The 22,186-nt window shown below is 38.6% G+C and overlaps 5 protein-coding genes across 6 annotated transcripts; 4 read left to right on the top strand and 1 right to left on the bottom strand.

The window, feature by feature from the left end:
* The first annotated feature begins 454 nt into the window (after positions 1-454).
* Positions 455-1,953, top strand: LOC131789678 (uncharacterized). Its single transcript, XM_059106830.1, has 2 exons — positions 455-680; positions 1,271-1,953. Exons 1-2 carry the CDS (start codon positions 455-457, stop codon positions 1,951-1,953), a joined length of 909 nt encoding a protein of 302 aa, XP_058962813.1.
* An 845-nt stretch (positions 1,954-2,798) lies between these two features.
* LOC131789690 (solute carrier family 25 member 43-like) lies at positions 2,799-6,946 on the top strand. Its single transcript, XM_059106851.2, has 6 exons — positions 2,799-3,163; positions 3,527-3,773; positions 3,950-4,080; positions 4,555-4,596; positions 5,160-5,294; positions 6,048-6,946. The coding sequence occupies exons 1-6, from the start codon at positions 2,885-2,887 to the stop codon at positions 6,225-6,227; spliced, it is 1,014 nt and encodes a 337-aa protein (XP_058962834.1). The 5' UTR covers positions 2,799-2,884; the 3' UTR covers positions 6,228-6,946.
* Positions 6,947-8,231: 1,285 nt separating this feature from the next.
* On the bottom strand, positions 8,232-11,402 carry LOC131789691 (ubiquitin-conjugating enzyme E2 A). Its single transcript, XM_059106853.2, has 6 exons — positions 11,250-11,402; positions 11,030-11,110; positions 10,924-10,949; positions 10,722-10,811; positions 9,400-9,488; positions 8,232-8,753 (listed from the first exon to the last, which is right to left on the bottom strand). Exons 1-6 carry the CDS (start codon positions 11,291-11,293, stop codon positions 8,625-8,627), a joined length of 459 nt encoding a protein of 152 aa, XP_058962836.1. The 5' UTR covers positions 11,294-11,402; the 3' UTR covers positions 8,232-8,624.
* A 1,293-nt stretch (positions 11,403-12,695) lies between these two features.
* Positions 12,696-14,036, top strand: LOC131789689 (cyclic GMP-AMP synthase-like receptor 1). Its single transcript, XM_059106850.2, has one exon. It carries the CDS (start codon positions 12,746-12,748, stop codon positions 14,018-14,020), a length of 1,275 nt encoding a protein of 424 aa, XP_058962833.2. The 5' UTR covers positions 12,696-12,745; the 3' UTR covers positions 14,021-14,036.
* A 265-nt stretch (positions 14,037-14,301) lies between these two features.
* On the top strand, positions 14,302-21,842 carry LOC136277999 (uncharacterized). Of its 2 annotated transcripts, none has more exons than XM_066161057.1 (3): positions 14,302-14,387; positions 16,107-16,990; positions 17,758-21,842. In XM_066161057.1, the coding sequence occupies exons 2-3, from the start codon at positions 16,204-16,206 to the stop codon at positions 21,111-21,113; spliced, it is 4,143 nt and encodes a 1,380-aa protein (XP_066017154.1). In that variant the 5' UTR covers positions 14,302-14,387; positions 16,107-16,203; the 3' UTR covers positions 21,114-21,842. The 2 variants fall into 2 exon arrangements, with proteins under 2 accessions (XP_066017154.1, XP_066017153.1); XM_066161056.1 differs by having other exon boundaries at positions 14,313-14,387; positions 16,066-16,990.
* Positions 21,843-22,186: the final 344 nt, after the last annotated feature.

The following is a 22,186-nucleotide window of genomic DNA, read 5'->3' on the forward strand; positions in this document are numbered from 1 at the left end:
GTACTTGATTTTCTTAAAGCGAGGTAATGGTTTCAGTTTATCATGCACAGCAGATTAAGGCCTGGCCGAAGGTAAATTTTGCCGTAAACCATTCCTGATGAGATGTCGATTTCGAAGCTACATCCGGATGCGAAACGTTCCAGAATGGATTGACTGAAACCAGACACTCCTAGAGTTTCCTTGTGAAGTCTTCGATAGAGAGGGAATTGAAAATTTTTTTCTTAATTTCTTTTCTTTCTCCACCTTTGAAAAGAGGTCGTACCGAGCCGATGAAGGCCTCAAGGTCATGTAGGCCGTGAATGAGGCCGTGTGAAGGTCATGGGGCGTTTTCCGATTACTCCGCACCAAAGCGGGCGGCCTTCGAGAGAGAGAAAGTCGCGCCAGGGCCATATATGTTTATTAATGTGTCATTCTACCTAAGAAAAAAGGCTTTTTTTCACTTTTCTCTCTCTAGATGGCCGGACAAAAGAAGAAACTTCACTTCGTGGAAAATTTTGGACTGAGTGGTGCTGCAGCAGTTATCTCCAAGACAGCAGCCGCCCCTATTGAACGAGTGAAACTTCTTGTTCAAAACCAGGATGAGATGATAAAGGCTGGGCGACTGGATACACCTTACAAAGGCGTCATAGACTGCACTGTCAGGACCTACAAAGCAGAAGGAGCTATTTCTTTTTGGAGAGGTAAGTACTTTGTATTGATATTGTTGTTACTTTTCTTGTTTGCTGTCGCTGTTTTTTTTAAGCAGCTCTTCTCTGATGGCAGTTGATGTGAGATGATCTGAGGAGAAATTAGATGCTATTCATTCTTAGGGGCTAAAGGGTTAAGATTTTGGGAACATGTACCAGAATTTCACAGATCAGGGCTTGATGTAGACTAAAAATATTTTTGGTGGGCCTGCATAGAGGACTTCACAGCTTGCTGTCGGAGGAATTTGTCAATTGTTCTCTCATTGGAATACCAAAGCCATGATCAAGCTTACCTCCTATTCCTGTTACCTGGGCTTAATTGGAACTTAAATGACAAGATTTTTTTATAAATTTTTATTTGCAAAATAACCAACACTCCAATTTACCAAGGATATATGAATTGTGGGACAAAGGACCACTCTTCAGATATATGTCTGCTGAAATCTTCTTTTTCCTTCTGTTACTGATTTATTTGATATAAAATTTTCCATGTTTTCTGCTTTATCAATGTATTTGTCACTGATTGATTTGTTTCTGCCTTGAAAATAAGTTGTTGGTAATATAACTTGTTTTCTTTATATCAGGTAACCTCGCCAACTGCATTAGGTACTTCCCAACCCAGGCTCTCAACTTTGCATTTAAAGACCAGATCAAAGCCCTTTTCAAGCCAAATAGAACTGACTCTTATGCTGTAAAGTTTAGCAAGAACATTGCTTCTGGCGGTGCAGCTGGAGCTATGTCATTGCTCTTTGTGTACTCCCTTGACTACGCCCGAACTCGTCTGGCAAATGATGCTAAGTCAAAAGGGACTGAGCGCCAATTCAATGGCCTCATTGATGTTTACACAAAGACACTGAAGAGTGATGGCATTGTTGGACTCTACAGAGGCTTCGTGATATCTTGTGTTGGTATCATTGTGTATCGAGGTTTCTACTTTGGCTTGTACGACACCCTGAAGCCAATGCTGCTGGGAGATGATGCCTCACTGGTGCTCTCATTCCTTCTGGGTTATGGTGTGACTGTTAGCTCAGGCCTAGCTTCATACCCAATCGACACCATACGCCGACGCATGATGATGACATCTGGGCAGGCAGTAAAATACAAAGGCTCCATTGATTGTACCATCCAGATCTTGAAGAATGAAGGCTTCATGTCCCTGATGAAGGGTGCCGGAGCTAACGTCCTGCGTGGCATGGCTGGAGCTGGTGTGTTGGCTGGCTTTGACAAGCTTAAGGCGGTGTACATGAGCTGGCGTTTTGATGACTGAGATCCTGATTTGGATACAGTTTCAACTGTTACAAGATTGAAATATCCTGCTTTGTAAAAGACACTTGGTTATCTCCTGGACAGTATCTAAACTACCACTGTGTAAAAATAATGCTGGACTGACACTTTGCAAGATAAGAGTTCATCTCATTTTTTGAAGATGTATATTTTCTAAAAAGTAAAATCAAGTTAAAACTTGCATTTTGTCAGACCAGTTTCTGCACTTAATAATGACATGGTCAAGACTTAATAGACATGTTTTTGGTGAGTGAGATAACCATTTGTAGGAGTACCAGTGGGTGCAATAAAAGTTAATGGAAGAAGTTGTTGTTTAAATCCTCAAAGGGGTTTTTCCTTTTGGAAAATTAATACTGTCATGCTTCCTATGTTGAGAATTTTCAATCAAGGTGATAAGTGAAGATCATAGTTTCAAAACTCAATTTATAATTACACTTGACCAAACTGAAGCCAAAAATTTAATAAAAATATGAAAACAAGATTTGAAAAGAAAATTGCTTTGATCATGCCTGCTCGAGCAGTTGAGCCCTGATTGAAGAAGAAAAAACTGTTGAAAAATTTGAGGCCATGCAAGTCTATAAGTGAAATGAAATTCACTTTAAACTTATTTCGTTGATGAGCAAGAACTATGGACCGCCTCATTAAGAAGATATTTACAGACAAACTTTATCATTAATGATACATATATATTAAAACCTACTTTTTTGTTACCCAAGAAGCTACCGAGTATCCTCAGATGTCTTTTAAACTGGGTATCCTGTGCCACAGATATAATCGAGGGAGACCTGAACCCTAGGTTCCATTGTCCCACGCCACTAATAAACAAAAATGGCGGCTAAATTAGCGCTTTGCTGTTACTACAGTTCTATGCTCGAAGTATTTCTTGGAAAGTGTTTTGAGACTAATATTTGATAATGGTGAAACCTGCAGAGGATGAAAGGTTAACGTTTTTGCAAAGTGTTTTCTGTGGAGGAATTGCTGGCGTTCTTTCAAGAACCGTGACCTCTCCGCTCGAAGTTGTGAAAGTTTTATCTCAAGTTGGAACCCCAGAAACTCGTTTTGGTTTTTTGAGAACTTTTAATAGGATTTATCGTAGTGAGGGTTTAAAGGCCTTCTGGAAAGGAAATGGTATCTCTTGTCTACGGCTGGTTCCTTATAGTGCAATACAAATGGCTGCCTTCCACAACCTAGTAGTAAGCGATGGTACATTTTCAATGCTAAATGTTCCTAGGATCACTTGCTTAAAGGAAACTGCAGGGAAAGATATAGGACATGGAAGGTGCAGAACCTCTTACATAGGACCCCTTCCCCTTTTGTTCCCGAGAATTCCCCCCCTACCCTCAACACAAATAAACTCATACTGGTGTTTGCTGCTCAGCAGGTCATGATTTTTGACATTTGTGACCTAGAACAAGGTACCCATTTTAAATGGGTACTCTGAGATTTTAAGTACGTATAGTGGTCCCTCCCCTTTATGCGATCATCAATGTTACATTTGAATGAAATGTGCTTTGACAATGAAAAAAAAATTGTTTGAAATATTACCCAATTTTCAGGCAGTTTTAGATGATGCACACATGCCTAGTAATCTAAATGCTAAAAGTTGGATGGTAGCCGGTTCAGGGGGTAATCTAATCGCAGCGCTGTTGGTGTACCCAGCTGACATGCTTAAGACTCGACTTATTGTCCAGAATGTTAATCCTTCCTTATCAAACTATCGTGGAATCATACATGGTTTTCGAAAAATCTGGAAAACGGAAGGATTTGTGGCATTATACAAAGGATTATTACCAACTTTTCTTGGTGAGTACTTGGATGTATAGACATGTGGCAGTGAAATTTGAACTTGCATGAAATTGAACTTGAATTTGTGGAATTTATCTAAAAAAATGAGAGTTCATCTTGAGTTGTGTTGCAATACAAAAGCTTTAGTATATTTATGGTTTGGTGAATTTGAAGTATATTGTGTTTCTTTTAAGGTGTGATTCCTTTTGCTGGAGGTTCATTTTTAGCGTATGAAATTCTTGACAGTTCAATTGCAATGTCTCCCAGTGATCTGACCCCAATGTATATGTTTGTCAGCGGATGTCTGGCTGCTGCTGTTGCTAAGGTGGTTTTTCTTACTTACTTTTGTTGTATTTTACTGGAAAAAGATGAATTTAAAGTTTATATTATTGAGTGTACTTGAAAAATGTAAGAATTAGCAAGGATTAGTTGATGAACTCTCTTCATGCAGCCTAGTCCACGCAGTGAAGGTTTTTTGGCAGACGTTTTCATCTGCCTTTTCAGCCACTGTGGTTATTTTTTATCCAACTGATCTTAAATGTTGATTGCTACTGATCTGAAATGTTGTCTTTTTTTTAATCAAATTTGTTCAATATTTTGTCTTTGGGAATAAGCAGTAGTCACATATTTTGGTTTTGTTTTGCTCTGTACTCAAGTTTGAGTCCAAAGAACTTCCCTCCAACTTTAGATTCATGCATCTTGGTAAACTGTGACTTTTTTCATTATCAACACAAGCTTAATCACCTGTACATGTGCAATTTCATAAGTGATAAATATGTGACATTTATTTGTTTTTCAGACATTGTCATTTCCCTTTGACACAATTCGAAAGAAAATGCAGGTATATGTTTGAAGTGTTAAATTTCAGCCCAAATTCAGATTTGCAAAATACTTTTCAAATCAAGTAAAAATATGTTACCATAATCTAAACTAATATCCCTTTACCATGGAGGTTTAGAATTTCTTCAAGACCACACCTTTCTCTGTCACTATGATAATTAGGTAATTACGTGTTTTGAAATTTCAAACCTAAGCTATCAATTAAAAATTTTTCTGCATTTTGATGGTGAAGATAAAAACTTTTTAGAGTATATGGAGCAGCAGAATTCTCCTTTAACCCTTTATACCCTAATATGAGTATGCAGTTTCTCCATACTGTTCTCTATACATTTCCTTAAGTGCTGACAAGGAGAATTTGTTTAATAACAAGAGCTTTATAAGTTGTTGATCATTTCCTTGATTCTCACGATCTTAATGTTTGATTCTGGGGTGATAATGTAAGAAGAAATTAAAAGCTGGTCACTCTTAGGGTAAAAACATTTTCAGTAAGTGAGCAACTGCTTTTAATGCAGAAAATCACTTTTGAATTTGTGATGTATGTGAAGTCTTCTTTGTTTCTGACAGGCTCAAAGCAAAACTCTGCCAAATAATGGTGGTGTGGATGTTCAATTTAAAGGAATGACTGGTGCACTAGTTCAGACAGTAAAGGTAAATGGAATAACTGGCTTGTGGAGAGGTCTGTCAGCTAACTTGTTAAAGGTGAGATATGATAAAATTTCATGGTTCAGGTTGCCTTGTCTCTTGCTGTACTCATGACCTTTGGCACAGTTTTTCCCCATTCAGACCTCCTGCCCAGTAAATGACATTTATTATTAATATATAGCAGGGTAGTCCCTAAGTAAATCTGAGGGTTCCAATTTGGTGCTTATTTAGTCCGTATGTTTCCATACAGACTGTTTCCGCAGAAATAGTCATGAGCAGTGTATTTTTAATAGCAAAAGCCAAAAAATTCAAAATAAACAAGTTTGCTCCAGGTGCCATATGACAAACTACTGACTAACATTTTTAGCTTAAGTTGTACTGGTGTATAAGAGCCCTTAGTTGTTTGTATATTGGGCTTGCTGTGCTCAGTCCATGCTGCCACAACCTTAGGCCAACATTTCCCAGTACTGCTCTTGTGTCCAGTTAGTGAGAAGTTAGTATGATGTTAAGTCTGGGTGACCTGGTGTCCTTCTGGTTGGTGCACAGGACACTAGGTCAAGGTATCTAGGTTCCAGTTCTGCCTAGCTCATTGTGTTGAGATCTCTCTCCACCCAGGGGTATAAATGGGTGCCAAGGAACATTTTAGGGAAGCCTGATTCTGATACCCCCCTTATACTGAAGAATGACCTGTGATAGGCAAAAATATGTGATGGACTAGTGCAAGTGGCAATACTCGGAGTCACATAGTAACATTACCTTTTTTAACATTTTTGAGTTTTCCCTAACTACAACCAACTTCTTTTTGTCTAGATTGCTCCAAATGCTGGGATAATGTTCCTGTCCTTCGAATACAGCAAAAGAATATTTCTGTTCTACAATGGCTTCACTGAGTCACCATTTTCTCATGTTCCAAAACTTTACGTTGATCAGAGCATGTCACCAAATGAATTACGTCATCATGCTATGAAGAAGAAAGGGTACAATAGATGACACAGGACAGTAATTAAGAGCTCCAGAGTGGTTAGCCTGTGTTGGATAGTTTTGGTTGGAAAGAATTTCACTATTACTAACCTTCTTATATGAAGATTCAAGTTTAGAAAGAAATTTCTCTCAATATGTTTTTAGATTTTATGGTGATCTCAAAGAATTGTAACTGTCATGGAATGCTCAGTTCAATTACAAAATTTATTTCATTGAGCACTATTTCACTTTCTGTTGACCAAAAAATATTGGTTGAGTGGTAGTAATATTTTATCTCTTTAATCTCCTTATACCACTTACAGAGTGATTTGCCATTTGAATAGAGGTACAATTCAGAAGAAGTTCCTTTCAGCCAACTATACTAATCATAGATTCCAGTGTAGATGGAAAGTACCCTTTAATTTTTCTTTTCTGGTAATTTAGTCACATCAGAAAAGTATCTGTCTTAGTGAACTTAGTCATTCAACTTTGAAATTTCTTTAGTTGAGTGTTGGTTTGGTCAAACAAAAATAAGAAGGAGTGGAAAGAATGTCTCTCATCTGCAACTCATTCCAGCTAGTTTTGTTTTAATATTTTACTGAAATGAAAATATACCCTGGGAGTATTGTCTGCCAATGGATAGTTGATTGATTTAAACTTGTGTTAATAAATGGAATTTTAAAATTCTAATTACTTCACAACAGAAAAATTCCAGCCATAAGGCATAATGGGTATTGCAATAAAGGATGGTTGCAGCTTTAACATGTGTGTGCTTTCTTGGTGAGAATCTGACCACTTTGAGGACTAGTTTCCAAACATTAAAACCTGTCATGTACAGAGCAAGCCCTTCTGATTCACAATACAGCTTCTACCCATTAACCTATTAAGCTTTTAGATTGACTATCATTTAATTCTCCTGACATTATTTGTCTCATCCCAAGCTTAAGACAAGGGGTTTACTTTTGTTACAAAACAACTTCCATTCATGTACTGGCAGTGTAAGTACAAGCTTAGATCAATGGGGTTTACTTTTTTCAAGACAACTTGCATGTATGTAGTGCCACACACCAAAGCCAGCAACAAGACAACTTGCATGTATGTAGTGCCACATACCAAAGTCAGCAACAAGACAACTTGCTTGCATGTAGCACCACATACTAAAGCCAGCAACAATACAACTTGCTTGCATGTAGCACCACATACTACAGCCAGCAGCAAGACAACTTGCATGTGTGTAGCACCTCATACTAAAGCCAGCAACAAGACAACTTGCTTGCATGTAGCACCACATACTAAAGTCAGCAACAAGACAACTTGCATGTGTGTAGCACCACATACTAAAGCCAGCAACAAGACAACTTGCTTGCATGTAGCACCACATACTAAAGCCAGCAACAAGACAACTTGCTTGCATGTAGCACCACATACTAAAGCCAGCAACAAGACAACTTGCATGTAGTTCCACATACCAAAGCTAGCAACAAGACAACTTGCATGCGTGTAGTGCCACAACAAAGTCAGCAACAAGACAACTTGCATGCATGTAGTGCCATGAACCAAAAGCCAGTAACAAGACAACTTGCATGCCTACAATGCCTCATACCAAAGCCAGCAACAAGACAACTTGCATGCATGTAGTGTCACATACAAAAGCCAGCTCTTCCGATTCACAATACAGCTTTCTACCCATTAACCTATTATCCCCAGCCTTACATTGACTAACATTCAATTTCTCCTGACATTATCATCAGAGAATCCAACAACTTGATCATGAGGATTGAGAAAATAAATTTTTAGATTTTTAAACAAATTCTCACTGTCAGTACCACAAGAAATGTATAAAGAATAGTATGGAAAGTTTGCATTCTGATGTTTGGATGTAAAGGGCAAAGCTAATGCTTTTCCCAGTTTAAAAATCTTACTCCACAGCTAAATTAAAGATGCTACTTGTCTTGTCATGTCAAGAACTTTGGACAAGGGGTTACTTTTGTTGGAAGACAACTTGCATGCATGTAGTGCCATAATCAACAGTGCAACTGCAAGGATATTAGTTTATTTCTGTGTATTTACACCACTTTTAACATAATGAATCTAGTCCATGACAGGCACAGAATATCCAAACAATCTAGGCCTTATTTCTAACAAAACAAAAAACAATAATTATGGAGCAATATTATACAAATCTCATTAATGTTAAAGTACTAAAAAGTTTACATTTATGATAGCCTACACCATATTATGTTGCTTCCGTTTGCAGAAACAATACTCTGCATCAACTGTTCAAAGTCGAGTTGGAAATTTTCTGCCTTTTCTATACATACTTTTGTTCTAATAAAAAAAAGACACACACATACACTAACAAACAAATAAAACCACCACAAGCAATTCACAAACAAAAAGGCCAGAGTAGAAAACAGAACAAAGAAATTAAGTTGACTGCCAGCTTTGCTCTACAATTGCAATGACTTTTTTCTCATACTCTCGTTTGTTTTCTTGGTAGAGTTGGGCAGCTAAGCTGTTTGCAGGACTATTTGGATTTGGCTCATCTAATAATGACTGCAAGATAAAAAGCACACAGATACATATTATGTATATAACACCCTTAAGGGCAGTGTTGACTTTCAGAGCTGTCATTAAGAGACAATACCTAGCCAAAACCAGCCTCTGGTCTGCCACCTTTAATAATTGGCTAATTTCACCTCACTGAACCAAAGTTGATGAAAAAATTATACAAGTGTTGAGATACTATTGAAGAAATTTACATGGCAGCCATTTACCAATTTTGAGCAGAAATAAATGAATGGTGATTATGACAGTTAACCCTTTACCTCCCATGAGTGACTGAGGGAGAATTTCTCCTCACAACAATAATACAATATCAAGCATAGAAGTGATGAGAATAAAGTAAAATAAAAATTAGGGATAATTAATTGATCTAATACCAAATTCTTCAAATTGACATCATAAGAATTCTATGGCAGACAGTAAGGAGAAAGACTAACAAGATCTTGAGAGTTAAAGGGTTAAACAAAATGGCAGCCATTTTGTTTAGTTAACAGAAAAGCATAAAGACTTATTTATCTGGGACAGCTTTAAGTAAAGCTTTTCACTTTCAGGTACCATCTTAAAATAGTCCAGATTGTGTATTATTTATTTAAAAATCATTTACAATAGGACTGTTTGTCACTTATGGGACACAAACCTGTACTGAAGTAAGAATTGCTGCAACATCATATGTGGGACTCCATCTGTTTTGAAGAATATCTAAGCAAATGCCTCCATCCGCATAAACTGAAAGATATGTCATTGACACACACAGTCAATAACTTTCACACTCTAAGGTCATTAAAAATACATTGACGATCTTATATGTGCAGTCTGAAGCCTGGATTGGGTGGTCTCAGTTCAAGTAGTGATATTATGTTCTTACAGGCTCAAAGGGAAAATTACAAGTTAAATATTGGGAGTTGAAAGGTCAAAGGTAATAAATACCTCTTACCAACTGAGTTTGAGGTCCATATTGTAAGTTATGGACTGATTCATTTTATCTGCTCAGATTTATGATCCAAATGCAAAGTGCACAGTCCATAAACCTGAGCAGAAAAAAGTTGGTTTGTAAGTTACAGTATGGACTCAGAAAACTGGGTTAGCAAGATATTTGTTTTATCTCTGGGTTCAAAGAGAGGGAGAAGATTTGAATTCAAACAATTCTTATTCATTTAGTGGGCAACAAGTGAAATATGGCCCACTAAATAAACCAATCACAGTGCATGTACTAAATTTTGAGTGGATAATGACTTCCGCGCAGTTTGTCAGTTGTTGCTCACTGTTACTGTCAGTAGTCCTTTAAAGCACTATGCTAATCGAGATGATCAGCCTACACTATGAAATGTAAATTACTGGAAGCTACATAGTCAATGTACAGCATTGGTTGCCACAGACTAGCATTAATTGTCGCAGACCAGCATTGGCAAATTACATAAACTTACAACACACATGATGTAATACTACATTCATACATATTTACTATAGCATCTACTGATTGATAAGTGTTGTTTAAGAGTTAAAAAATAGGCTGAGGTTTGTCACTGATGAGGTACGTCATAAGAATGTCTTATCATTTGTCTCACAATGTTAGAAACTCATGACGCAGATGAGTCATTAGCGCAAAAACGAAACTGCAACTGTACTCTTCTTTACAGTGCCATTTCTGTGCTAACCTCATATGTCACAATAGTATCACAGATTGTAAAAGTTAAATTTGTACAATACTGATGTTTCAATGATACAAAGGTAGTATTAGAAATGATCTTATAAAGTGTTCAGAGCCACCTTACATTTTGTAAAGGAAAACCAGTCTGTGTGGTCTGTTACGTCACTTGGTGAAATTTATTTAAGTCGTAAGATTGTTAATAAAAAAAAATACGACCAAAAATATGACCTGTTTACAGTCTCAATATAAACGAATTAATGACTACACGACCATCTCTGGAAGCGGGTCTAAGACTATAAAGCAACTCTTACCGTTGGGATGAAACATTTTTGAAATAAATTTAACAGTGGGTGCTTTATTTGGGTATTCTTCTGTGAATTCCATGGTTAGTCTAAAAGTTCCTGTGGCGAAAAAAAACGAGAATAATACGAGAGGTGAAAACAAAATTGAAATTTTATCGTGTACAGGATGTAATAATGGGAGGAAAGCAAAACGGTTGGATTGAAAACAAACCTCCTTCAAACGGAGTGTCGTCTGGTCTGGGTAAGAAACAAAAGTAAAGCGTTAGCTACTAGCCTGTCTCTGATGATTTGGCGAAATCATTCTGGTCTTCACTTACCCGAAAATCACCGCATTCCATAACATTATATTGTTTTCTGTCGGAGCACCGGTAACTCCAGTAGGGGGATCGTCTTGAAGTCTAGGAAATATCGAAAGAGATGAACCCACCGTCAACAAGGACACGTTCAACACGAAACCATCTTCACAACCAAATTTGCGGGAACAACTGGCCCGTGTGAAAAGAAAGACACTTAAGATAGCGAGAGAGGGTCCCTTACTTTTTAAAGTCTCTCATTAGACGTCTTCTAGCCGGGGTTGTCATACTAGATTTTGGTTGAATAACAACACAAAATTCACTGACTTGTAGTTCACTGGCTCACTGCAATTTGCGATCGAAGTAGCGAGACGTGTGACGTCATCTACCGTGTCATCGTCTTATGATGCAATTCAGTCCGCTGACCGGAATTGTAACTGGAAAAAAAGTAACCGGAAGTTGTCTGTTTTTAACAGCGACTGAGTAGACATATTATTTGTTATTATTAAAGAGAGAGGAAGATACCATGATCTCTTTTCAATGATTAAGATCTGAGTATATCTTCCAAACCTTGGTGCACTTTTTTTTGCCATCTTTTCTTTCCCAGTTAGGAAACTTTCGCTCTGGGACACCTCTATGCCATTTTCGTTCAAATATTTATTTTTGGCTTTTGAAAAGAGAGGATACTTTATATCATCTCTTGCTTTTTAACAGTTACCCTTTCTCTTTCCTGTCGTTTGACTTTCCTTCCAAAAATGAATTCGTATCATCACAGATCATTTACAGTAAACAAACATAGAAAAAAAATCATCATTCTTTTTTTTATTTTATTATGTAATGATCTCAAATTAAAATATTTATCTGGCGTTTTTAGTTAAATCAGTTAAAAGTTGCATATGACAGCCTAAACAGAAACACTTCAGGCAATAATTTCGGCTTCCATAATTTCAAAGGATGTAATCCGATCATAGGATGGCAAAAAGCAAGTTCTCTTCTTTTCTCAAATCGAAAACAATTTTAAAATAGTGGGAAATGAAGTCTGTTGAATTTGATTATTGATACACTTTTAAAAGCTGATGATGTGGGAGAAAATTCATACGAGTAGATTTTATCAGTGCGACTTACCAAGATAGATCTATATTTGTCATTTCGAGATGAAAGACTGAAGAATAAATAGAAACTCTGAAAATCGCACAACGATAAGTAATTCACTGATGTGTAACTTTGATGCATCGTGGGACCTACCAAGTATTTCTTTCTGTCCGTCTGTCTGCAATACTCTCTGGAAATTATTTTGAAGTTATCGCAATATTTCCTTCAAATCAACGCAGGTAATGCGTCTGCTTTTGCAAACAATATCTCTATTTAATTTATTTATCATTTTCAGAGACTCTGTGTAAAGTGCTTTCTGCATTTTCTCAAGCTGTGGCTCAGAGATAGAAAATAAGCGTAAAGTTCATAACAGGAAGAGAACCGAAGGGGAATTATTTTGATGATCTCTTGTTATTCCATTGAGCAGAATATTATAACCAGAGGAGCCAGCGTTTTATGATACAGCTTGAAGGCGCGACGCCAGTGCTTAAAATACCCGTTATTGTGGTCATTTGAGTCTCCCAAGCTGGTTAAGTCACGTGACCACGTCACGACAGGTGCAAGGTGTTGTACAGTTGCTGTTTACACGCGGGGGAAAATCAACCCAAATTTTAACTCAAAATAGCTTTTCTTAGCGTTTATAGCGAAATGAACGCGTTCAGGACAAGGAGCAAAAAGGGGGATAGGAATGGAGATCAAAGGAGCCATATGCGACGATTTCCATCTGATTCTGACCTTTACAGGAAAGTCTTGCACAAAAAAGCGATGTCGCATGCAAATCTGCATAAAAAGTTCGCTTCGTGTACTCAGTTAAACAAACTGCCGTCGTTTCAGCAGCATCAAAACTGCAAGGAATACAAATATGAAGAGAAGCTTACTAGCGAGCTTAACAGGTTTTATTCCCGTCGGGTCAGGAAGACAAGAGCTCAGGTCAAACGAAACAAGCAATTGGCTTTTTCTCTCGCGTTTAAAATGTTGATTAATGCACAAGTCGTTAACAATCGCTTTACCGTCGGGGAAATTCTACGTAATGGGACAAATTATGGTGATATGGTGGAAATAGAAGGCGATCGCTTTGAATTTGGTGTCCCTGTGTACCTTGATGAAAATGCAAGCTTTTCCATCCATCGCGCCGAAGAAGATGGCTTTGTGAGACTGCAACTTGATGATTGTGAAACTTGGCAAGATTGTCTTGACAACGATGGATTCCTATCAGCAAATCTTGTTAGGTCAAAACTTCACTTAACGATGAAAAACACTTTAAAATCCTTCAAAAATAACATCGAAGAAGGAAGCGATGAGTACCCAAGTGATGTCCAGGATGTGGAAGTTTTCTGCGAAGGTTCGACCATAGTTATGCAAATAAAAGAGATAAGTGGATTCATAGCCGTAGAGTTGATACCCACGCTTGTAATATTACGGGAAAATTTGGAGTGGTGTCGGAGATTTTCCAAATCCGCGCCACCATCGTTTGTTGTCGGTAAGGCGTGTCCTTTGCCTTTGAGCGACCCAGAAACACTTTGGCAATTGTCATTTTTGTCAGCCGAAAAGAAGAAATTCTGCACTTTGGGTACAACAAAATATTGCTTGTTTTTAACATTGGCTGAAATAAGAAGACGAGACAAAACTCTGCAAGATTTGTCGCTGTGCCATTTGCAAACCGTTCTTTTCCAAGTTGGGGATGCGATCAATGATCCCATGAAATGGAGCAAGGATAAGATAGGCGAGCGTTTCTTGGATGTGCTTCGTTGTTTGGAGACATTTTTAGAAAATAAAAACTGTCCGCATTATTATATGCCAAATAATAATCTATTTGCGAGCATGAATGCCGTCACTATTGCTACTCTCAAGGACAGAGTGAGGAGAATGATGAAACCAACTTGCGTGGCTTGTGGTGTGGCGACAATTTGTAAAAGTGACTGAGGTCCGGGGAGGGAAAATAAATGGCCATTCGTGGCCACTCGCGTTTACTAGTGGTCATTCAGGGTGATTCGTGGCCACTCGCCTTTACTCGTGGTCATTTACGGTTATTCATGGTTATTCGTGGCCACTCGTGGTCCCTTTTGTGTACCTGCAGAGGCGATAGAAAATCTTGTCTTGGCTTGTTGTAATAAAACACCAATCCTAGTCGTGAGAAGAATGGGAACAAAAGGAGTTGTTCGTCTTATAGGGAATTATGGGAATTTCGTTTTATAGTTTCTTTACGGCAATCAATCGCGATTCTCGCAAGCTGTTGTTTCCAACTTAGCAGTGAATGTTGCTTGTGAAGTGTATAACCATTTTTAAACTGGTGAGTAAAACGCAGTAAACGTTGGTTCTCTAGGAGGGAGCGAACAATGGGCATCTAGACTTTGAATGAAGCGACAATTTAGGATTTCAGACCGTGTTCTGACTGCGAATTACATCTCGGTTAATAGTTTAAAGAAAGCCAGAGCATTGTCTTAGTTTAGTCGTGCCAGTCTGTCTGACACACATAGAGCCGTTGTAACACAAATATTTGCTCCGCTCTAGTTTTTATGTGGTATGATTAATGGCTGATTCATCCTAAATGTCTTCATTTCAGTGTCAAAATAAACAACTTGTGATCGATCACGTACGTTCTTAGTTTGTAATATAAAAGAAAGTGCACCATGCTTTAGTATCTACTGCTTTCATTTCGTTTGTGCTTTGATCTTAAGAGGACACAAGACGAACCACACGGCTAATTACGAGTGATAATGCTATTTTGTTAAAGTTGGATTGAAAGAAAGTAAAATATACTGTATTGGCTATCTATTTCCGCTTTTGCTTTCGGTAACATTTAGGGACTTTCCCCTGGAATTCTGCACTTTTGTGAAACGTTCGTTTGGTGACCTTATCCCAAGTTGTGGTGGCTGAAAATAATCGAAATTCGTGTGAATGTAATGACATATTCAAGAAATATCATAAGCTGGCAATGGAAATCTTTGCTCTTCCTTCACGAGGGGAATATCATGATCACGAGTGCCTATTAAAATGAGATGATTAATTATTGAACGTGAGGACTTATATTCCCTGCAGAAGGAAGTAAGCTTCAAATTGTTATAAGTACACTGTAAAAATTTTGGGATCACGAGAAATGTGCTCATCGTACATTTCGAAGGCAGAATTTGTTGCTTGGTGAACTTTGAGATTTCGTGACATAGCGATGACTTAATTGTTTGGACCGACCCTGAGGACTGCGCGAATTTTCTTCACGTAATAAGACAGCAGATAAGTTTTTGTTTTGTTTTATCTTGATTGGCTTCGTTTTGTACTAATAGTGTGCAAAGAAAGTTAATACCAAGAGAGAGAGAGAAATGGGTATTACGTGATAACGTGGTTTTTTATTAGGTAATTCAGTGTTAACAACTGAGTTTAAAAAATGGGCTAACGCTCGAAACGTCAGCTTTTTTACCCCTTTAAGATGGCCAATTTACGTTTTCAACTCAGTTCTCAACGCCTAATTACCTGCTATACTCTCCCACCGACGCAGTACCACAGTTTCTTTAGAAACTTACCCCCTTTATTCATCGGTTTTTTATCAACTGAGTTGATAATGTAAATAGTTTCAAAAGCTGACGTTCGAGCGTTAGCAATTCGCCTTCGCTCTGCCCAGGGGCTTATTCGCGAAACTTACGCAGGAATTGTTATTTCCAGCTCCTCCTCCTGGTCTTTTAACTCTTTAAACCCTAAGAGTGACAAGCATCTAATTTCTCCTTACATTATCACCCTTGAATCATGCAATAAGGTCGTGAGAATAAAGAAAATTATCAGCAGCTAAAGAAGCTGTTGATTCCTATACAAATTCTCTTTGTCAGCACCTTAAGGAATGTATAGGGAACAGTATGGAGAAAACCTTTATTGATGTCAGAGTGTAAAGAGTTAAGGTACTGATTATTAAGGTTTGTTTCCGATAGTGTTTAAGTGGTAGTGTTTAATATAGTTTGAATGCCATTTGTTTTTTCTAGATCTTTCCTCGGACTTCATCAAAGTTGCACTTTCTTTGCAGATACGATCTTTGGTTGATTGAATATGCTTTGGTTATAATGGCACCATGTAAACGAGACTATGGTTATTAGTTGAATGTATGCTCCAAATTCTCTGGTATGGCATTTAGTCCTGAGCAACTGAATTTTTTTAAGTTCGCTTCTGTTGTACTGGATGAGTTTCCAGTCGCTCTTCGTCAAGTCTTCATCCACATGTGGGACACTCGCGTCGCTTCTCCGCCTGGCGTCCCAAAATGGGACGACTCCGTGACCGTTCTAAACATTCTCCTCGCTAAAGAACCTGGTGCGAGTAGCATTTTGAATAGATCCTCTAAGGAATGGGACTGCACAGCTCTGTTCAAAGCTACTCTGTTTTCGCAAACCTTTGCAATGCGAGACCGCAAGACTGGTGGTATGAGCACTTTGAGTAAACTTTACGTCAAACCCCGTGCATCGTCTCTTGACACGTTTCATCCATCTGTTATCAGCCCCACTGGAGACTTAGCAGAGACTTACGCTTTAGCATTGGACCAGCTGCGCTTGCTACGAAATGCTCATTGCCATTCATTGAACACTAGAGTAATGGATAAGGTTACTTTTGATCGCCACATTACTTTGGCAAAAGAGGCACTCACTGCACTTGGTCAAAGTACCACAAAAGTCGACGAAATCGGGAGTTTAGGCGAAGAAGACTTCCCGACTTCAAGAACTCAACAATTGGAAGACGAATTGAAGAAAGAAAAAGATAACGCGATCAGATTTGAGCAGATCGAAAAACATCTCTACAAAATCCAGTCACAAGTTTTGGAGGTCCAAGCGCTAGCGGCAGATGTATGGTCAGGCATGAAATATTTAAGTGCAGACATGTCAGTAGTGAAAGAAGTCTTACTAGCAAAAAAATCAACTGGTAAGCTAAATTAAAAGCGTTTGCTCTTCTATTAAACTTATCCTTTAAATTAAAGAGTACCTTGCAGTCTTGCTCGCCAAGTTTCCACTAGACCTTGGATTGAAAATACTGATGTCAAAGCATACTGTCCAAAGAAAAAACAAACTTTGCGGAACAAATAGGAAATTGTACTTTCATAGCCGTTAGAAAGGAAACAATTCATTTGTGAATAATTTTTTTTATCGTTGTACAATTATTCTAAAACGATAGTTCCTACTCGTGCGTACTAATTGATCACATCCTTTACCATTCCAACCATTTCAAACGACAAAATTTAATTACTTTTCATTGAGGGTGTTTTGACAATATACAAATTGCCTCATATCCTTTTGAGGGACAAATGACAAATGTCAGCTATGTTAATAAACGAATTTGTCTCTACGAAATTAAGAGATCCTTGCTGCTAAGAACACTACTGAAACGAGTAGTTGAAAATAAGACCTGAAAAAAATTCAGGCCCATACGGGATTTGAACCCATGACCTCTGCGATACCGGTGCAGCGCTCTACCAACTGAGCTAACAAGCCACCGTCTGACCTGCACTGGTATCGCAAAGGTCATGGGTTCAAATCCCGTACGGGCCTGAATTTTTTTCAGGTCCTATTTTCAACTACTCGTTTCAGTAGTGTTCTTAGCTGCGAGGATCTCTTAATTTCGTTTCTTCCCCGCAGTGCAAATATATGAATTTCATATATCTAAAATCATCATTGAATTTGTCTCTCTTTAAGGTCTACCATTTCCTGAGTCGTGTATCCCTGATAAAATCCCACACTTCGTTGGTCGCAAAGAAGAGTGCAGAAATATTTTGGATCAGTTAATAGATGGATCCACTCGACTGGTTGATGTTTGGGGTCCACCAGGATTTGGAAAAACCTCTGTGGCCATTCACGTCGCGCATGCGTTGCGAGAGAGGAAGATTCCGGTGTACTTCACATCCCTTCGTGGATTGAAAACCAGAGATGATTTGGTCTCAAATCTACTTGGTATATTTGAAGACGCCAAGGAGGCACTTCACGTATCACCCTCTGACCGGCTCATCCAATGTTTACGGAAGTGGCAGTCACCTTTTGTCCTTATTTTGGATAATGCTGACGATCTACTAGAATCTAGAGATACTCAAGTGAGACGAGATGTCCTGAGGCTTATTGAAGAGTTCCAAGCCAAATGCAATCACATAAATCTTCTCGTCACTTCCCGTGAATCCCATATAGAATTAAGTCACAAGCTCCCCATTCATCTGGAGAGAGTTGGTGTTCTGGATGAAGCTTCTTCGGCTGAATTGGTGAACACATTGCTATCAGAGGTCTCTGAAAGTGACTGTAATTGCATAATGAAGGAATGTGGGCGAGTTCCTCTGGCCATGAGATTGATGTGCGGTATTATAAAGGATGAAATTGTTTCGGTCAGTGAACTTTTTGAAGAACTGAATAATTCACCTCTGATTGAAATTCTAGACAACGAAAGTTATTCCGATGATTGTCGTCTGAAGAAGATAATGAACACATCTTTTCAAAGGCTACCCTCTAACGAACAAGAAGCATTTGTTTCCCTCGCTGTTTTTCCAGGTTGTTTTGGAATGGACGAAGCCCAGGCTGTGTTGAATTTGAAACCCGTCCTTGAAGCTAGGAAAATTCTTCTATCATTGAAACAAAAATCTTTAGTAGACTGCAGCGACGATTTTGGCAACTTCACAATCCATTCTCTTCTGCGATCCTTCGTCGAGGATCGTAGAAGAAAGGACGAAGAAATTCAAAGACATTACGCTGAAGCGCAACTTCGTTTTTGCAATTATTACATTTCTAAATTCAGAGAGGCCAACGAAAAGTTTTTAACCGGTTCTTCGAATGACGCATATAAAGCCTTCCACAGTCAGCGCGAGAACATCCGGCTAGCTCTTGTTGACGGAAGTAAAGATGAGGATCTTTATTCCAAAGTCGTCGAAGTATTGTCGAAAGCCGAGTTATTTGTCTATGCTGTACTGCCAAATCAAGAGGCACTATTCGATATTCTTTACTCCACCGCAATAGAGGAGGCAAAAAAAAGGCAACGTCGAGACGACGAATGCAAGTTGCTCGCTGCCAAGTCCTTTAGTTCCTTGGGCGGGTTTTACTCTCGCCCTCGAAGTTGGGATCATTCCTTAGAAAGTGGAGATCAAAATGCCGAAAATCCTCCTCCAAAGTATTTGGTTTACCTTGGCATTCATCAGTTGCTGTCACGAAATATCGACGACGGCATATCGTCTCTCATAGCATCAGTGAATCATCTTGGTAATGACAATGACGAAAGAATTCTCAAAATCCTTGCCTATCATGTACTCGCTGTCTGTTACAGAAAAAAGATGGACAAGGTAAAGGTATCCGAATTTGAAACCTTGTGTGCGAAAGAATGTGAATTGTCTTCATGTTGTCCTGCGTTTCTAAATCTTTTTTTACAAAACAGCCATCAATTGTTAGAAGTAGAAGTTTGCTCTGAAAATGATTTAGTGAATGTCATCGAAAAAGATGTATTCTTTTTCGTAGTTATGGCTGAATTGTTACCGCTACTTTACATTGAACTCGAATTTGAGCAGCACATGGTAACTGAACTACCTTTAATGACCAGACACCTCAAACGATTTCACAAAGTTATTCTTAAGCTATTTGATGAAGGAATTCTTCACACCAGGGTGGTTGAGGCTTGTTGCAATGCGTTATATAATTCAAAGTGTTATCAGGAAGCTGCTGAAGGCTTTCAAAGGATAACGGACAGACTTGAAGTCCTTGGAAGCACCAGCAGAAGTGCATATCGAACATACCTTTTCCGTGGCTTAGCGCTTAGTGAACTGGATAACTACGAAGAAGCTCTTCACTGTTATAAGGAAACGATGGCTATCGCAATGGAACATTTAGATGAAACTCGACGTGAAGGAATTTACGACATTACAAATGTTATCGAGGCTCTGGAGCAACTCTCAAATTGCTTGCACATGCAACGCTGTCTAAACGAAACTGCTACTGTTAATCAAACCGACGATTTCAAATCCACCTTTGAAAAGCTGAAAAGTATCGTTCAGTCAGAGTTAGTGAATGTTGGGAGTAAGAATCACGATGAGCTTGCTACTTGTTTAAAGACACTCGCCGACTGTCAGGTTTCGATGAGGAACTTGGCTGAAGCGCTCGATTCATTTCAGCAAGCGATAACCATAAGAGAAAAGTACTGTGATGATCAGGCAAAATTAGCATCATGTTTACTTTCTAAAGGAATTGCGTATTTTGAAGTAAAAAACTACACCGAAGCTATTAAAGTACACCAAAGTGCTTTGAATTTGGGAATTTTGAATTGCAAGGATACAGCTATTATCCACTGTCACCTTGGAATGAGTTACAGTGCACTGGGTGAATTAAGAAAGTCTCTAAATGAACATCAGCAGGCCCTAAAGCTCTTGAAAATACATTTCGGAGACTTCAAACTGACAGCCGCAACTCTCAATCATATTGGAAATGTGTACTTCAGAATGGGAGAGTATGATGCTGCTGAAGAGAAATTTCAAAATGCTGCCGACCTTATGGCAGCACTATTTAAAGGAAAACATGTAGTTACCGCCAATGCGCTGTCTAACCTCGGCGACGTATATTTGGCAATGGAAAAGTACAAGAAAGCTTATGACTCTTGTAAACAGGCTCTTAACATTAGAATGAAATTACTGGGCGAGCATGAAGATACAGCTACCAGCTTTCACTCTTTGGGATCTATTTGTTCCAAGATGAATGATAGCAGAACAGCTGTCTCGTGCTTTCAAAAAGCGTCAGAGCTCAGACAAAAGCTTCTTGGAGATCATTTAGACACAGCCCTGAGTTATCACCGCCTGGGTGAGGCGCAGATGCTTAAGGGTGATACTTCTGATGCTTTAGATTCCCTGCAAGCTGCCTTAAGTATCAGAGAGAATACTTTGGGATTTCATCTTGACACGGCTGCGACTTTAGAGCTGCTAGGGCGCGCTTTTGAAGCCGTCGGACAACTTTGTACTACTAGAGCGCTTCAAATTAGGAGGCATTTACAGTTGAAGCAGGAAAGGAACACGGACGATCATTGCGCTACCATGTAAAAGTAGCCTCTGGAATACTATTTAAAGGTACATACTGAAATGCTATTCTTCTCTTTTGCTCACGACAATTTTATTCCTAACAAGTTAGTAGAAAATCTTCAGTAATTTCCATGTTTGTGAAAAGTTAAGACATTCAGAGCATCTATCATGTGAGCTGACAGAAGTTACGAATGAAAATGGAAATTTGTTCTTTTTTTATTTGAGGAGAAGTGGTTGAGAACACTTATGATGCTTGTTGACTTAAGCAATGAACTGAGGTCTGAATAGATTAATTACTAGACTTCTTTTGTCAGCGAAAAGGTTTTGAACGTAAGCTCTTAATTTGTCACCTTTATTTACCGGCCTAAGTTTCCTTAAAGAGCCATTTTTTAGTATCGTCCGTGGTCCAAAAGGACCACTTAGTATGCTGATACTCATGGGTTTTTGTATCTAAACTAAGCTGGCTCTTTATTTTCGACAGCGCTAACCTACCAGACCATCATTTTCTTTTTGAGAGTTTTCCTTAGTCACAAAAATCAGTTTTTGGAGTTAAGGCCGGAATTGACCGGTCCAGCCGACAGTGTGGTTAGTAAGGGAATTTTATGCACGAATGGAACAGTCTAGCCGATAATTGCTGACCACCAACTCTAAATTTCTCTTGAAACTCAGCAAGTAACGTGCTAAAGTATGTTAAGCAAGGCTTTCCAGCCCTACTTTTCCAGAGCGTTTTACACCTGTGTAAAAAGAGTGTCGGAAGGAACCGAAAACATTCTTTGATCTTACCTTGTTATGGAATAAATTTTCCACTTAAACAAAATTTGACTTTTGTAGTAATCCTTTGAAGGGATGAAGAATATTTTCACAAAGGCAACTCAAGCCAGATTTTTTTCGTTATGTCGCTGAGAAAAATCCCCGTCCATTATTGAATACCTCTCAGTCTGATGTGTGAAGCCTCTGCCTCCGCATTAGAACTACAATGAGTGGAAAAAGTCGTTGGTACGCCTCTCCCTAGTAGGTGGTAGATATCCCCCCCTCCAAAAAAAATAAAAAACATACAGAAACCTTGTACTTCAAATCCAAATGAGTTTCTTTGA

The sequence above is a fragment of the Pocillopora verrucosa genome, chromosome 14 (genome assembly GCF_036669915.1).
Source record: "Pocillopora verrucosa isolate sample1 chromosome 14, ASM3666991v2, whole genome shotgun sequence".
NCBI lineage: Eukaryota > Metazoa > Cnidaria > Anthozoa > Scleractinia > Pocilloporidae > Pocillopora > Pocillopora verrucosa.